Genomic DNA, 16,914 nt, shown 5'->3' with positions numbered 1-16,914 from the left:
CAACCCCTTCGGGGGGGCACTGGGCTGCGGCTCAACCCTGGGCTAAAACACTGTCCCTACCATCCTCCTCCTCGAGGCAGGACCCGTCCCAGCACTGCCAGACCCTGGGGTCAGTGGGCAACAGCCAAGAGTGGGGCACTGGGGGCATCCTCATCCCCCTCCCCAGACACAGCACCAAGCACGGGGCATTGTCTGGTCCCTGACATGCTCTGGGCTGGGTCTCACACAAAGCTGCATTCATCCAGGACTGGACAATTAGAGGGGGAAGGGGCCAACTCTGTCACCTAACACGGGTACAAGTTATCCCTGCTCTTGTGTAACCTGTTGCATAAAGCAGAGGCGGGCAGGGGCTGCTGCCAGCGCGGGGGCTATAAAGGCGGGTGTGGGAGGAGGCCAATCCATGCAGCCTCTCCTGCCCGCATCCAGCCCCCGGAGCAAGGATGACGGCGGTGCTGCCCAGCCTAGCGCTGGCCCTGCTCAGCCTGCTGCGGGCAGGGGCCGAGGTCCCCGTGCAGCTGGGCTTCAACGCCGAGAAGGTAACGGCACAGGGTGCCCGCCCGGCCAGTCCTGCCTGGGCTGGAGGGGCTGCCTGGGGCAGGGTGCCTGTGCTGCGTCCCCAGGCACAGCTGGGCATCCCCGGGCACCCCCAGTCCCAGCCCTGAGACGACACCAGGGCAGCCTCCAGGAGAGCACGGATGCCTGTGCAGAACTGGGTTAGTCCTGGCCCCAGCCCCAGTGGTGGCCCCACTGCAGGGACATGAACACCCGGGGCCGTGATGCTCCCGAGCGTGTGGCGCTTCCCCAGGGAACAGGGGCCAAACACTGCGCCCACCCTCCTGGCATGGGGCAGGGCAGGGTGTTCTGCACGCAGGTGGGTGGCAGGTCCCCATGTTAGGCTGGCTGGTCCCCACAGAGGGTGGCAGGTCCCCCAGCGCAGGCTGCCAGGTTCCTACAATGGGCTGGCAGGTCCCACATGGTGGGTGGCAGGTCCCACATGGTGGGTGGCAGGTCCCCCTGGCCCGTGGCAGGTCCCCATGGCTTTCCCAAACCCCACTGGTGATGTCCCGCTGCAGTTTGCGGGGACATGGCATGTCACAGCCGCCGCTTCCAACTGCTCCGTGTTCCTGAAGATGAAGGATGGGATGAAGTCATCCATCACCACCATCAGCTTCACGCCGGAGGGGGACCTGGCTATGAAGCTTGTCTGGCCCTGGTGAGTGTCCCCCCTGCTTGGGTCAGGGGACTCCCCTCCCCACCAGGCGGCTGGGTGAGGAGCATCCTCCCACAGACCTGTGGCACCCTGTCCTGCCTGCACCCTGGCACGGCCGCCGGGCAGGCTGGGCTCCCCTCTGTGCCCACCACCCTGCTGCCCTCCCACATGGCATCCAGCCATGTTTGCTGTTTCCATTTTCCCTTTCCAGGCTGGACAGATGCCAAAAGTTCGAGCTGCTCTTCCAGCGAAGCGGGCAGGCAGGGCACTACATGGGTACGTGTGGGCAGGGGGGATCAGGGCCATGGACACCCTGAAGTGGAGGGTGGGCATCACCCCATGCCTGGGGAGCATCAGGAGGAGGAGCAGCAGGAGGAGGGTTTGGCCCCTCTGCCTCCATCGCTCGGCAAGAGGTGGTGCTGTGGGTGGGTGTCCAGCTCTGCCAGATCGCACAGGGGTTCCCTTCTCATCCCCCCCCCAGGCAAATCTGGGGCTCGGGTCCTGAGCTGCGAGCCCTGGCAGGGGCCACAGAGGTGCTCGGGCTGTGCCACGTGGCCCGACCAGGCACCATCTGGGGTCCTTTAGCAGCACAAGAGAAGAGGGACCTGCATGTGATGGAGACGGACTACAGCCGCTACGCCATCGTGCACGAGCTCCAGCAAAGAGGGCAGGAGCCCACCACTGCGCTGCAGCTCCTCAGTGGGTGCCGGGAGTGGGGATGGGCACCCATGACTCCCTGGGGAGGGATACAGGCACTGGTGGGGGGCAGGGGCTGGGCTCCCCACCGCCACTCAGGGCCACCAATGTCATCACTCAATGTGCTGGCACCCAGGGAATTAATTTTGGGATGAATGAAACCCTGCACCCAGAATATCTCCTGTTGATCGTGGTTTGAACCAAAGCTCCCCTGCAGTGTGACAGTTCAGCTGCAGACCCCCAGCCCTGCCAGCTGCCCCATACCACCCCAAGTGGGTGGGTCACTCATCCCAAGGGGCTGGTGCCCTTTTGCTGCCCACCCAGGACAGCTGTGTGGTGCCTGTTGTCCTCCCTCCACCTCCATGGCTTTGCCTTTGCCCTTCCCTGGGGTCCCATTGCTGCCCCGTGGTCCCCCCACACTCACCAGTCCCCACTTTGGGTGTCTGGCTGCAGCAAGGGAGCAGGACGTGAGCCCCCAGCTCCTGCAGAAGTTTGAAGAGCTCATTCCCACCATGGGCCTGACCAAGGACATGTTGGCCATCCTGCCCAAGTCGGGTGAGTGCCAGGAGGGCACAGGGTGACACACACAGCCTCTTTGCATGGGGACACTGCACAGGGCTCAGAGCACTGCCTGTGGCATGCTCACCCATCTCTTTGCTTTTCAACAGATCAGTGCACCAAGGCCAGCAGGTGAGCATGACCGGGGGAAGCTGGGTCTCCCTCCCGGGATGGTCTGGGCTGAACAGTGACTTGCAACCCCCGGGGAGCCCCTCACCTGCCTCGGTGCTCTGCGTCACATCAGCTTTCCCCTGTTCTAACCACTTGTCCGTCTGTCCTGCCTCCCTGCAGCTGAAGGGGCCAACGCCAGGGCTGTGTGTCCTCCAGACCTGGTGGAAATCAGGTTCTGCTCCCTGCTCCATGGTGCCCCTTCTTGTTCTTCCCAACCAGGATCTGCCAGACCTGCTGTCCCATACCAGGATCACACCTCACCCTCCTAAATAAATAGGTGCAGAAGCTGCCCCAGAGCTTGGTGTTTTGTTGATGGGAGCAGGGGTGGTGCCAAGGTCCCCAGGCACCCTGAGCCCAGCAGTCCTGGATCCAACCTTTCCTCTCAGCACCCCAGGGGCATTGTTTGCTGTGCCCAGCATGGGGAGTATGAGGAGCAGAGGATGGGGAAGGTAAAAGGTGCAATGGGGCAGCTGCTGGGGATGTGAGCAGGGGAGAATTGAGCTGGGATGAACAGGGGTTTGCTCAGCTTAGCTGGGTGGGCAGCAGGTCTGGGCAGGCAGGGTTAAGCAGTCAGGCTGCCCAGCCTTGCCTGCATGGGCTCTGGCTCCTGGCAGGCAGCTCATCCCCAGGACACCCCGTTCCCTGCTCAGTCCCCCTCTCTGGGGGCCACCCAGATGGGAGTGGGTCTGTGCCATGGCTGCCCAGGGTAAATGCAGGGCAGGACTGGGACCCCCATGCCTGTCTCCCATCCCCCTTGATCCCATCTGCCCACCTTGATCTATCTGCCCACTGACCAAGGTAGAACCATGCTGCCATGATCCCCCCACATGATCTATCCCCCTCCACCTCCTGCAGAGCGGAGGCAGTCACTGGTCCACCCCACTGCCCCCCTGCCCTGGAGTGGGGGTCCCTCGGTGCCCAGCCAGGTACAGAGAGGAAGCAGCACGGACCCTTTTGGGGCTGTGACCCCAGGAGCCTGCCAGAGCCAGGGCACAGGGGACATCACACCTTGGGAAGGAGGGGACACACTCCCACAGTGTCACAAACCCCTTCTGCCTGCCCCGCTCCAGGTGGATCCTGTTTTGTGGACCCTGAGTGCCCCAGAGCAGGTGGGTGAGCCTGCATGGGCACCATGTGGTCAGGCCATGCTGGCAGCGTGCAGACACCTGGGTTTGGGCACGATCCCAGCAGCAGCCTCTGGGCAGATGCCAGCCTGGCCAGAGGGGTGTGTCACCGAGCCGGGTCACTGTGTGATGGTGCTGCTTGGCCCATACCAGGAAGTACCTCCCTGCTCTTCCTGGCAGCCCTCAGGCAGCCAGCTGGAAAACAAAAACACTCTGTTCTTTCACGAGTGACTAAAGAAACTGGGAAAATCCTAAATTTCAGCACCAGTGCAACAGCTCGTGCAACCACAGTTCTCAGCCCATTCCGGGGCTTGCAGGCACTTCCCGTCTTTCGCAAGGTGGGAGGCTGTTTACCCCAGGGTGACTTCAGCCCTTCAAAACCACCACCTCGCCCAAGGCGACACCAGCAGCGTTATCCGTGCAGCTCAGCACGCAGCAGCACTGGGGTAGGCAGAGGCGGGGAGAGCACGGCGCTATAAAACTGACAGCCCTGGCACCGCTCTCCATCCTGCTGGCGAAGCTGGAGGAGGCTGCAGCGAGATGAGGACCATGGGGCTGAGCCTGGGGCTGGCCCTGCTCTGCCTGCTGCGCGTGGAGGCTGAGAACCTTGGGGTTGCGGGGCTGGACAAGAGCAAGGTGATCCACCACACCCAGGGAAGGGAAGGTGGGAGCGTGGCCTCTGGTCACCAGGGTGGGGACTGGAGAGGTGTTTTGGTACTGGGGACAGCTGGTGACACCACAGTCACCGCTGGCTCTGCTGTCACACCCAGGTGAGGGCAGTCACCCAGCTCTAGCATAAGTGCCCAGAGGGGATGCAGGTGTCCCATGGCCTGAGGGTGTCCTGACTTGGTCTGCGGGGAGGGGACAGCCCCTGCCTGCTCCTCTGGACTCACAGCCTGCCCTCACTGCCAGATTGCAGGGAAATGGTACATCACTGCTCTGGCCTCCAACTCTGAGAGCTACCTCCAAAAGAAGGACAAGCTGAAGATGGCGATGGCCAACATTGTAGTCCTGGGAGAGGGCAACCTGAAGGTCTCCTTTGCAATTCCCACGTAAGTACCAAGTGCTTTTCTCTGTGAGCTTCATTGATTGACCTCCCTGGACCTTCACCAGTGGATCTCCACCTGGGTGCCTCCACCCAGCACCCACCAGAGACCTGGGCAGGGTGTGAGGCAGGACCACCAGCCCTGTGGTTTAAGACAGGGTCTCAGCAGAGCTGCCTTGAGGGGACCCCTTCTTCAGGGGAGGCCAGGCAGGCTCAGGGCAACACCAGCAGGAGCAGTCCCACCACAGAGGCTGAGACACTCTACTGCTCCCAGCAGGGATGCAGCAGTGTTAAGGACCCTACAATTAAAGCTTTCCCAGCAGGACCAGCCTCATCCCAGAAACTCAGAGCATGAGCAAGGAAACAGCTCTGTGACCCCACGGGATGATCCTCAGGTGCCAGTGCTGTGCCCTGCCAGCCCAGGCACCCCTTGCTCCAAGGGTGGCATCTCTTCCCTTCCTGCCCTAGACACACCATCCCGTCCCTGAACAGCAAGTCCCACGTCTGGGGTAGTGACCCTGGAGCCAGCATCCCCACGGGAGGGGAAGGGGGGTCACTTCACTCCAGCCAGAGCATCCTTCACTGTTTTGCAGCGCGGAGGGATGTCAGAAGTCGGAGGCGATCTACAGGCAAACAGGCATCCCCGGTGAATACTACAGCTCTGGTGAGTGGGGGGACCCTGCCCCCGGGGCGGGGCGGAGGCACTTCCCATCATCTCTGTCTGAAGCAGCTGGTTGTCCCTGGGGACATGGCCCTCAGGGGTGCCTGCCTGCCTCTCCTGAGCTCCTGGGTGGGACATCCCTCTGCGGCCGGTTGCCAGCTGCATCCCAGAGCCAGTCCATGCCAGGGCTCGTGTCCCACCAGTGTGACCGACCCCCCCGCTCCCTCCCTCTGGGAAGCTGCTCTGGGATAAGATATGTTCAGACCAAGCTTAAATCCTGGGGAAAAGCAGGTTCATTCTTCAAGGGGGCTGTGGATGGATGTTCCCAAGTGGTTTCCCACCATCCGCAGCCCAAGTGTTAGTCTGACACCGGCCGGGCTACTCTGCTGTCGGCAGTGACCACCCCCAGCCCCTCCTGTGTTCACGTTCCTGTCCCTCTGCTCTGCTGTGATCTGTGGGCTCCCCCAGGCTTTCACAGGAGCATTAGCAAGAGGGAAAACCAGGAGGGGGAGACAGAGAAGACAGACGGGCTGGGTGGGCCTGGCCCCTGCATCCTGGCTCTTACAGCCCTCTTGCAGTGTGGGAGTTCTCCAGAGGAGGTAATTAATTTTTTGCTTTCCTTCATGTCCTTTTGCAGACAGAGGCAATAAAATAGCGCGGGTGGTGGATACCGATGGCAAGACCTACGCAGTTATCTTTGTCTCCAGAGTGAAGGACGGGAAGACCTTGCACATGCTGAGGCTCTACAGTACGTAACCAGTGGTGGTCTGAGCGGAGTGAACAGATCGGAGGTGTCAGGGTGCTCTGTAGTGTCCTGAGAGTCCAGGAGTCGGGGGGCCCATGGGAGAGGCCCCCTCCTCACTGCTGCCCTCCTGCACTGGGTGGGGTGCAGGAGCAGGGCTGGCGCTGCCGCGTGTCCCCTGTGCAGCAGGGGAAGGGGCAGCGATTTGGGGCTGCCAGGGGAGGCTGGGGCTCAGGATTCTGCACCGTGCATGGCCTTGGGTAAGTCGCTTGGTGAAATGGGGCCAGGAGCAGGGGTCCTCCTGCAAGGGGTGCAGAAAAGGTGGGGATGGGAACCAAGAGAGGAGACACCGTGCTGGTGCTTTGTCTTGTTCACTGGGAGAGGTTTCTCATGTGCCTGGCCACCACCACTCTCCAGGACCACCACTGCCCCCAGTCCTCTCCCAGGGACTGTCATCCTTCCCGTCCTTGCCTGGGCGCACTCGCCAGCTGCCCAGGAGCTGCAGAGACAGGCCACAGCCTGGAGCTAACTCATGTCTTTGCCTTTAGGCAGAACCCGGCAGGTGAGCCCCAAAATCAGAGCGCTGTTCAAGAAGCTTGCGAGGGAGAAGAGCTTCACCAATGAGATGATCAGGATGCTGCCCAGCCAGGGTGAGCACTGCCCAGCACTGTGCTGGGCTGGCTTGGTCAATATGGGGAGCCAGGACACGTCGGCAGGGGCCAGCTCGGCCCATCACTGCCACCACTTTGTGGTCTGAGCTGGCAGAAGAAAGTGCTGGTAGCAAGAGGCGCTCTGACTTGGCATGCCATGGCTTTCACCTTGATCATGTTCATTCCTGGGTTGTCTATTTTGGGTGCTAAATGGGACTAGCCAGACCACAGCTCTGGACTCAGCCTTTCTCTTTATTTTCACAGATGAATGCAGCCTCGATGAAGCATAGGTGAGCTGCTGCAGTGCAACACGGTGTTTGCAATGTCCTCAGCTGGAAATTGCCCTCCTTGGTGCCCCAGCAAGGGCCACCATTCACTCTTTGAATTACTCTGGGGGGCTGAGTTGTTTGAACCTGTGCTGGAGCTTGCACCCAGGTAGGACCATTCCCTTCAGAGCTGCTCTGCAGCGGGGCCCCCCAGGGTGCAGCTGCCTGGCAGTGAACGAGGGCACTTGAACTGAAACCGCTGGTTCAGCGGAGAAACAGCTGCAGAGCTCATCCAGCAGCGAGGGCTGGGACACCAGCTCTTGCCAAAAGGGCCCTTGGGGTTGTGGACCAGAATAACAGGTCAGAGGTTGGGTCCGTGGCTCACCACACAAAACATGTCTGTTGTGGGCCTACCCTGGCATGTGTTTTCCCACCACACTGATACACATTCAGTTGTAGAGGTTCACTAGAAATCCATTGCTGGAGGTGGCTCACCCTACAGAGCTGGGGAGAACTGGAAGAGAACGCACTGATCGTGATGGAGAGCCCTGCTTGGCCCTCTCCATTGGCCTCCTCACCTCAAATACTCAGACCACCTCTTCCAACTGTTTTCTAGGAGGTGCAGGCTGGCTGGTGGATGCTTCTGCTGAGTGATGCAAGACCCATGCGCTGAAGCTTCAGGCTGCCACTCCCTCATCCCTTTTCCGAGCTCAGTACTCAAGGCTCTGACACACCTCCTGCTCCTCCAGTGCATAGGCCCTCCTTTCTGCCAAATAAACAGAAACTCACCCCAGAGCTTGGTGTAGCTGTCTGGGGAGAACCTGGGGTGCTTGGGCATGTGGTCCCTTCTGTTGTCCTTCTGGGGTCTGTGGATGGTGAGCAGCCAGGGGCGATCCTGGGCTGAGCTCACCCAAGTGAGGGCAGTTTTGGAGACCACCCGGATTTTCCCTCCTGGGTGCCTCCCATGGGGCAGGACCATGGCCAGGCAGAGGTGACGCAATGGGTGTGGTGAGGCTGGAAATCCTGTGGGAACAAGGGGTTGGGTGGAGAAAGGCCATGGGACTTGGTCACAGAGACTGAGGTTGGAGTTTGGAGGGCTGCAACGCCTGCCACCATCCAACTCACCTTCCTCCACTTGCCCTGCTGAGATTGCAGCCCTCTGCTCTCCTGGAGCCCTGCTCACCCTCCAGCTCAGGCTGGGACAAGTGCTACAGGGCTGGCAGAAGGTGGAAGGTGGGTGCCTGAATCCTCCAGACCCAAACCTGGAGAGCTGGCACAGGGCTGCACATGGTCTAGGCCCCTGGGCACTAGGCAGAGAAAACCCCCACTGGAGTCAGATTATCTGGTGGTAGTGGACATCTGCCTTCAGAGACTGTCTTCCTTTGAATTTATATTTCTGAAAACCCACCCCATCCTTCCTTTCCTACTCTGTTCAGCTCCTCAAATCCACCTGGGAGAAACCACAACCCACCCAGGGTAACCCATGCCCCCAGCAAAGCCCTGCTACCTCTCCAAGGCTCAGGCAGTGCTCACAGGCACTGAGGTCTGGCAGGGTATGAAGAAGCTCCCACCTCTCCTGGAAAACAAAGTTCCTCCAAAAGCCTCTCTGGTGGCCTTTCCACCCTGCCCCTCCCTGCCCATCCCTGCCCAAGTAACCCAGACATTCATTTCAGACTGGGATCTGCCTTGTTGCTGTACAACAGCAGCAGGTACCCTTGGAAGGTGCCATCCCAGCAGCTGAGCACCTTGCGATGTTCCTCGGTGCTTCTTCCTCCTCCCACAGACTGGGAAAATACATTTGGGAAGCTGCCTCTCCTGTCTTGAGGATCACGAGAGCTGGACATGTCCCAGCAGCAGCAGCAGGGCAAGGGACCTCACTGGGACTTCCCAACCCAGTGTCAATTCCACCCTTTTTGGAAGGAGCCCAGCATTTCCAGCGGGGATTCTCCCTGGCAATTTGGACTGGAACAGTTCAGCATCTGCGGTGCTCCCAAGAGTGCCAGGCCGACACACAGCTTTGCCTCGAGGCTTGTTTTTGGTACATATATTAATGCAGATGAAAACATCCTCCTGCCAGCAACGCCCTTCGCCAAGGGCTTTGTGTGACGGCAAATCCCGATGTCTCCACATCATGTTCCAGCCAAATATTTCCTTCCTGCCGTGTGCAGGCATCACCCTGCCAGGCAGTGGTGAGGTCATTTCTCTCTGACCACCAGCATTTTCCACTCCTCCTTTTATCTGTCTCTTTTCTCCCTGTGCCCTGGAGTAGGTTGCACAGAGGTTGTAATTTCAGATCTTTTCTGGGTGTGAGTCCCTTCTGTGCAGAGCAGTTGGGGGGATCCCCACTGCAGCCCCCCACAATCCATCAAGCCTGTCCCTGTACCTGCTGCTCATTCAATGCTGATCAGACTGTGCAGCCCCTCTCCCAGCACCCTGCCTTCAACGACAGGCAGGTACAGGGGTAAGGAGAAGCACGCAGGGACAGGGTGAACAGAGGGTTGTACCTGTACTGTGTATTTAAGGACATGGGACTTTTCTTCCTTCAATGTTTCTAAGGGCTTCCTGGGGTGAGGCACCTTCTTGGCACTGGTGGCATCCTGCAGCAAGGAGCTTCACCACCTGTCTCTGCACTCCCTTTGGCTTGTTGCAGTGGTTTCACCTGCAGCTCCTTGGCCAGGCTCTGTGGAAGCACACTGGTGGGATGGGCGGGCAAGGACCAGGTTGGTGTAGCAGAGATCAGCCCAGACACCTGGGTCCCAACCAGCTGCTGGAGAGAGCAGAGGGGTGTTGGGGCAAGGAAGGTGCTGGAAGGTTGCCTTTGATGCAATTTGGAGACTCACAGCCAACGGCTGTGGCGCTTGCTGGTGATGTGAGACAATCTATCTTCCCTAGTCATCCTTTTCATGCTGTTTCAGATCTCAAATCTTTAGCAAGTCTCCTTGTTCTCCCAGCTCTGCCTCTCAGCCTTCTCCCTCGTGCCTGCTGGGGCTGGGTGACCAGACCTGGACCTCCACCCAGCTGGGGGGGTTGGGTACAGCTTAGATTTACAGGGTGCCTTGTCCTGTTCCCCGGTCTTCTCCTAACTTCTCATGCTGCCACCTTTGGCAGCTGCTGCATGTGGATGAGATGTTTTACAAGACGTGTCGGCACAGTGAGCTCTCTGGGTGATTTTCCTCCATTTTCTCTCTCTCAGCCACTCATCTATCCAAGGGGTGTTCTTCCTCCCTAGCCTATGCAGCTTGTCCCCTGTAAGCTTTGATAAAGACCCTTCCCAGCTGACCAGGGGATGTCCAACTCCCACATCTTGTTGACTCCTCCAGAAATCGTATTTCTGAGATGTGATTTTCCTGTGCAAAAGTTGGATTCAGTCTGCCCGTCACATCATTTGTCCATACATCAGCCAGGTCTGCCATTTGTTACAGCTTTTGTGAGTATCTGCCCACACTGCATAGTAGATCTACTTGTCTGTAGTCTTTTTACCACCGACAACCTCTTTAAAATCCAGCACATTTGCTTTTTCTAGTCTACTGGTGAAAGCCAGGGGTAGCAAAGGTGAGCCTAAGCAGCAGATGAAATGCTGCAGTGAAAAGTTTGAGTTTCATTCCTATTTACTTTCACGGGAAATGTCATCTCCTCTGTCTTACTACCCACTTGCACTTCTGCACTGTTAGGACAGACCTTTTCAGGTGTTTGCAAAAGAGATCATCCAGCCTGGGGATCCACAAAGGCTCCTCCTCAGCCAAGGATGCAGAGTTTCTTCACTTTTCTATCAGGTTATTTCTTTGAATACTCACTCTGAATTTGACTGGCTACTGGTCCAACATTTTCTAGTGTTAAAGTCCTGTTCCCAGTGCCTCTGAAGAAAGGAATGTACATAAGTGCAGATGTCATTCCTCAGAGTAGAGGAGCAAGGGGCCAAATTCTGGTGCCTTCCTTCCTTTGTCTTACATTGTTACCCGTTAACTTACCAGGGGTCATTTTACTGTCTTCATGTGGATGCAGCTTCAGCAAGTTTAAGACCATTTATCTTATTTCTGAACAGGTTCTTTAAGTTGATTTAATTGTGCTGGTTTATGTTTAGGCTTTCCCTTTGTAACAATGTTTAGGTTTTGTATTTGCTAATACCAACTTAAGCGCTCAGAGTGAAGCTAAGCTGGTCTTTCCAGACAATCTCTGTGCCATATGTGATATTTAATCCTCTTGACTTTCCACTTTGTCCCCTTTTAAAAATAAAATGTGACTGTATTGGATCGTCTCTGGTTCTGAGCGTAGCACTGGCTGCCATGAGAATGACGTTTTGATTTCAGCACATGAGCCAGGTCCCGCTTGCTGCTCAGAACCTGAGCCCACAGGTGCCCATCCAACCTGCCTGGAGCAACCATGCGTTAGAGCCTGCTGGAGGGATCTGATGGTTGCCAGCACCACTGTCACCGGCTGGTGGTACGGTCACCACAGCAGGAGTCACTCCCATGATGTGCAGTCATCAGGTCTTGTCTGTCTGTCTTGGATGGTGTAAAGTGAGACCATGGGGTTCTCCCAGTGCCACTGGATGTGGGACCTGGCAGGTGCCAGCCCAGCTGAGCCCTTGCCCACCCTCCAGCCTTGGGGACAGCCCCTGACCGGGATCTGGGCAATGGGCATCAGCTCTTGACAGCACAGGCATTAACGGTCTGACCTCCCACGGGCCAGAGTGAGTCACCTCTAAATTGCCAATTACTGCTTTTAGACACTTCTGCAGTGGTCTGAGCCCCACAGAGGAATAAACACTGGTTTTCATCCCTGGTTTGGGAAGGGGCAAATATAGCTCCTGTCCCCAGGCATTGCAGTGGCACAACAAGCCCCCTGAAGCCTTTTCAGAGGTTAAGATTACAGAAGTTCAAAAACTTTTAATGACACAACTGAGACCCATTAAAAGTGAGGAAAAAACCTCAGTGCTGCAGGGGCAGCAAGGTGCCCTTTCGGGACACAGCTTCACGAGGCACCGGCACCCGCTTCGGATGTTCCCGCTTATTCCAGGTGTTGAAAGCTGTTGAAAGCATGTGGCTATTTTCAACGTGGATCATCTCAGGATGTGGTTTTATACCCTGGCTCTACAACTGGCTGACCCAACAGGGCTGATGGGAAGTGTCTGGTGGCCAGAAGGTGGGAAACAGTGTGGTTGGGGACTTCCCAAGCTGCCAGGGTCAACATCTCCTGAAATGTGTGAAGATGCATCAGTCCCAGTGATGTCCAATATCAGTGACGATGTGCAAGTTTTAGGGACAACAAAGCTTTGGGGACAGGTTGTTAGGCTGGAGATGCCATTCAGAGGCCACAGCAGCCTCCAGAATGGGGTAGCACAAACCTCCTGATATTCAGCCAAGGCAGAAGCAAAATCATGCCACTGGGCTGGGCTAACCCTGTGCAGCTGGGCAGACTGGGCCTGCAGGGAGAAGGCAGCATTGCAGGAAAAGCCGTGCGTGTCCAGCAGGCAACAAGCTGAAGATGGGTCAGCAGAGTGCCTTTGCGGCAAAGGCAGCCAGATGCATCCTGGTCTGGGTTAGCAAAGGGCAGTCCCCAGCTCGAGGGAGCACTCGTGAGACCTGTTGGGAGAGCTGGGTTCAGTTTAGGGCTCCCCAGTACAAAAAGGGTCCTGACAAATGGCTGAGAGCCCAGCGGAGAACACGATGCTGGCCAGGGCCTGGAGCACAGCACGTACGAGGAGACACTGAGCGAGGCGGGCTGGGCCAGCCTGCGGAGGAGAAGGCGAAGGAGACACGTGGCTGCTGTCTCCAGCTGCCTTAGCGGAGGATCTGGCGAAGACACAGCCAGACTCTTGCCGGAGTGCTCAGTGGTAGGATGAAGGGCAACAACACGAGCTGCAACACGGCAAACTCCAGTGGGACAAAAGGAGGAAGTTCTTCATAATAAAGGTGGTCCTGTACTAGAGCATGTCCAGAAATGTGGTTGGGTACTTCCCCATCCTTGGAGGTATCCAAACTGAGGCGGACAAGTCCCTGAGCCACATGATCTAACTTTAAAACTGGCCCTGTTCTGAGCAGGACCAAAGACCCCTGAGGTGCCTCCCAACCAAAATCCTCCTGTAGGTCCCTGGGCCATGGAGAGATGCAAACGGGACTGATAACAAGGAACCCAGCTGAACACGTCCAGCTGAGCACCAAACACTCATAGAAATTATTTATTCATTATTGACCACCCATAAATTAATTATAATTGTGACCAACACCAGGGAAGGTGCCCACTCCTAACGTGCGTGGTCTCGGTGTGCTCTCAGCCCTACCTCCTCTGCCCCTGGGGCCATCCCCTGCGCTGCTGCCTGCTGCCAGCTGCCTGCTGCTGCCAGACACCTGCAGGCAGAGCAGGGAAAGGCTGAGCTTGCTACGGTGAAATGGAAGGAGGGACAATTAGACTCCAAAATGCACTTGTGTGCACTGGAAGTGGTAGGAGTTGTTGAGTCAGAGGGGCAGGGAGAGGTGCTCCTGTTTCTGGCCAGTGTCTTCACTGCTCTCCCCTCCACAGAGAGTTCTCAGACCCCACTCTGACTTTTGCAGACTGACGCATCTGGGGGGGAATTTCCCAAATTTCTCAGAGGTGGAAGGTCCCCAAGCAGCGGTTCAGAGAAGCAGTACATCTTACACTTGCTTGAGCCCCTTAAGTCACTCTTAAATCTAGATGAGCTTGTCCAGAAGAAACCAAGGTGATGCAGCAAAGCCAGGAGGTACATTCTTGGTTGCAAAAGTGGAGAAAGCACAGGCTGAAGAGCCGAACTCTGACATATTCCTGGACTCAGACTCCTGCTTAAAGGGTGTCTCTGATCCACTTAGGCTGCAGAGCCCACTGTGCTACTCCAGCTCCACCACAGGACCACCCCTCTGGGTGTCTCTAGCTGCTAAGAAGTTCAAAGACATCTTCAGACCTGCCCTCCAGTCCTGGCCCCTGGATGTTTGGGGCCCTCTTCATGCGGATGCTGCTGAGGCACCCCTCAGAGGGATGTCCATGGTGGTTGGACACTGAGCACAGGACTCAGCACACTGTATTCCCTTGCAGTGTGCTTCCCTGCTCCCACAGCATCCCAAAGCACCGTGCCCAAGGGGCTGTGTGAAGCAATTATGGACTGTGCTGTGGCAGGGGATCTTTTCCCAGGTGCCTCCCAGGAGTATATTGAAATCACCCTGGTGTCCCAAACCACTCGTGCTGCCAGTCACACCTAGTGTGAAGAGAGAAAGCATCTTCTCAAGGTAAGCTGTGCAGGCGCTGGGTCACCAGTGTCCCCAACATCTGTGCGGGGTGAGCACTTGAGGGCAGGTCAGCTGTAGGACCAAGGAGGGAAGGAGTCAGCTCCATGCTGGGGTCCTGTCAGGCCAGCTCTGCCCTGTGTCCCTCTCCCACGACCAGCAGACATGGGAGTCCTTGCTGTCCCTCTCATGCCTAGCAGCCAGATGAGTGCCTGGGTGTGTGGTACACGTCTCAAAGTCCACAGCACCACGGCTTGCCTGCTTGCAGCACAGCAGGAGCCCTGCCCCTACTGCAAACACAGTGCTGCCCGGCTGCAGACGTGTCCCTCACTCACCTGTGCCACAGCCTGCTTCCTGTTGGTGTTCCCGGTCTGCCCGGGATGCGGCTCTACAAACCCAGTGAGACCGTGGTGTGGGCCTGTTCTTCACACAGTGCGGCGCCCATCAGCTGCTCCTGAGTCTACCTTGAGCTCACTTGTCTCGTATTAGATTTGATTGCAAATCAAATGCAATTTAATTAGCAGAAAGGCAAACAGACACTTCCAATGACTGGCTGATCATCCAGCTAACGACTATCAGATCAGCAGATGTAATTGCAAACCCCTACAGTTATCGGAACATTTGCATCCCAGTCACACAACACCTTTGAGATCTCCTTCCCTGGCTCGTGGGCTGGAGGGAAGTGCTGGGGGACACACATGCTCTGCCATGCCTTGTCCCTCCTGCACCCTCCACCTCCCAGTGGGGCAACTGGTGCTGAAGAAGCCCAGCTGGTTTTCTGGTAGCCCACACTGTGGTGGTGCCCTGGGGACCTCAGACCCTTGCTATGCCCCCAGTTCTGGGGAGGCCATGGGGTACAGAGAGGGAGCTGGGGGTGGGTGCCCTCCCCAGGGGTCTTGTGCCGGGTTTCATAGAATCATGGAATGGTTTGGGTTGGAAGGGACCTTAAAGATCATCCATTCCCACCCCCCTGCCATGGGCAGGGACACCTTCCACTAGCCCAGGTTGCCCAAAGCCCTGTCCAACCTGGCCTTGAACCCTTCCAGGGAGGGGGCAGCCACAGCTTCTCTGGGCAACCTGTGCCAGTGTCTCACCACCCTCACAGGGAAGAATTTCTTCCTAATATCTAATCTAAATCTACCCTCTTTCAGTTTAAAACTGTTACCCCTCATGCTATCCCTACACCCCTGATCAAGAGTCCCTCCCCCATTTCCTGTAGCCCCTTTAAGTCCTGGGAGGCCGCTCTAAGGTCTCCCCGGAGCCTTCTCTTCTCCAGCTGAACCCCCCCAACTCTCTCAGCCTGTCCTCATAAGGGAGGTGCTCCAGCCCCCTGAGCATCTTTGTGGCCTCCTCTGGACCTACTCAAGCAGGTCCAGGTCCTTCTTACATCAGAGGCCCCTAGGTGGGGTCTCACAAGAGTGGAGTAGAGGGAGAGAATCATCTCCCTCGACCTGCTAGCCATACTTCTCTTGATGCAGTCCAGCACACGGCTGGCTTTCTGGGCTGTGAGCACACATTGCTGGCTCACAGTCAGTTTTTCATCCACTAACACCCCCAGGTCCTTCTCCGCAGGGCTGCTCTCCATCCACTCCTCGCCCAGCCTGGATTTGTGCTTGGGATTGCCCCGGCCCATGTGCAGGACCTTGCACTTGGCCTTGTTGAACTCCATGAGGTTTGCACGGGCCCACCTCTCCAGCCTGTCCAGGTCCCTCGGGATGGCACAACCTGTGCCTTCAGTGTGTCGATGGCACCCCATAGCTTGGTGTCATCGGCAAACTTGCTGAGGGTGCCTCGATCCCACTCTCCATGTCACTGAGAAAGATGTAAAACAGTGCTGGTCCCAACACTGACCCCTGAGGAATGCCATTTGTCCCTGCTCTCCGCTCAGACATTAAGACATTGACCTCAACTCTTTGAGTGCGACCATCCAGCTAATCCCTTATCCACTGAGTGGTCCATCTGTGGAATCCACGTCTCTCCAATTTAGAGACAGGGATGTCATGCAGGACAGTGTCAAATGTTTTGCACAAGTCCAGGTAGATTATGTCAGTTGCTCTTCCCTTATCCACCAAAGCTATAACTCCGTTACCAAATTTGTCAGGCACGATTTGCCCTTAACGAAGCCATGCTGGCTATCACTAATCACATCCTTATTTTCCATGTGTCCTAGCAGAGTTTCCAGGAGGATCCGCTCCATGATCTTGCCAGGCACAAAAGTGAGACTGACTGGCCTCTAGTTCCCTGGGTCTTCCTTTTTTCCCTTTTTAAAAATGGGGGTTATGTTCCCCCTTTCCAGTCAGGGGAACTTCACTGGACTGCCACGACTTCTCAGATATGATGGATAGTGGCTTAGCCACTTCATCCAGCAGTTCACTCAAGACCCATGGGTGCATCTCATCAGGGTCCATGGTCTTGGGCACCTTCCAGTTCCTTAGATGTTCTCAAACCTGATCTCCTACAGTGGATGGTTCTTCTTTCTCGCACTCCCTGCCTTTGCCTTCTGCAACTTGGGTGGTGTGGCTTGCCTCTGAAGACTGAGACAAAAAAGTTGTTGAG

At 57.0% G+C, this 16,914-nt stretch overlaps 2 protein-coding genes across 5 annotated transcripts; both read left to right on the top strand.

Moving 5' to 3' along the window:
* The first annotated feature begins 385 nt into the window (after window positions 1–385).
* On the top strand, window positions 386–2,925 carry LOC141932497 (lipocalin-15-like). 4 transcript variants are annotated; one of them, XM_074846165.1, is made up of 7 exons: window positions 386–536; window positions 1,074–1,213; window positions 1,422–1,486; window positions 1,799–1,909; window positions 2,360–2,461; window positions 2,575–2,596; window positions 2,855–2,925. In XM_074846165.1, the coding sequence occupies exons 1-7, from the start codon at window positions 441–443 to the stop codon at window positions 2,910–2,912; spliced, it is 594 nt and encodes a 197-aa protein (XP_074702266.1). In that variant the 5' UTR covers window positions 386–440; the 3' UTR covers window positions 2,913–2,925. The 4 variants fall into 4 exon arrangements, with proteins under 4 accessions (XP_074702266.1, XP_074702265.1, XP_074702267.1 ...); XM_074846164.1 differs by having other exon boundaries at window positions 1,796–1,909; XM_074846166.1 differs by having other exon boundaries at window positions 1,796–1,909; window positions 2,756–2,925.
* Window positions 2,926–4,171: 1,246 nt separating this feature from the next.
* On the top strand, window positions 4,172–7,916 carry LCNL1 (lipocalin like 1). The gene is made up of 7 exons (XM_074846422.1): window positions 4,172–4,395; window positions 4,672–4,811; window positions 5,398–5,468; window positions 6,103–6,213; window positions 6,756–6,857; window positions 7,122–7,147; window positions 7,740–7,916. The coding sequence occupies exons 1-6, from the start codon at window positions 4,300–4,302 to the stop codon at window positions 7,145–7,147; spliced, it is 546 nt and encodes a 181-aa protein (XP_074702523.1). The 5' UTR covers window positions 4,172–4,299; the 3' UTR covers window positions 7,740–7,916.
* Window positions 7,917–16,914: the final 8,998 nt, after the last annotated feature.

Source organism: Strix aluco, chromosome 20 (genome assembly GCF_031877795.1).
Source record: "Strix aluco isolate bStrAlu1 chromosome 20, bStrAlu1.hap1, whole genome shotgun sequence".
Lineage (NCBI taxonomy): Eukaryota > Metazoa > Chordata > Aves > Strigiformes > Strigidae > Strix > Strix aluco.
The sequence above is the reverse complement of the archived record's forward strand: the minus strand, read 5'-3'. Positions and strand labels throughout refer to the sequence as shown.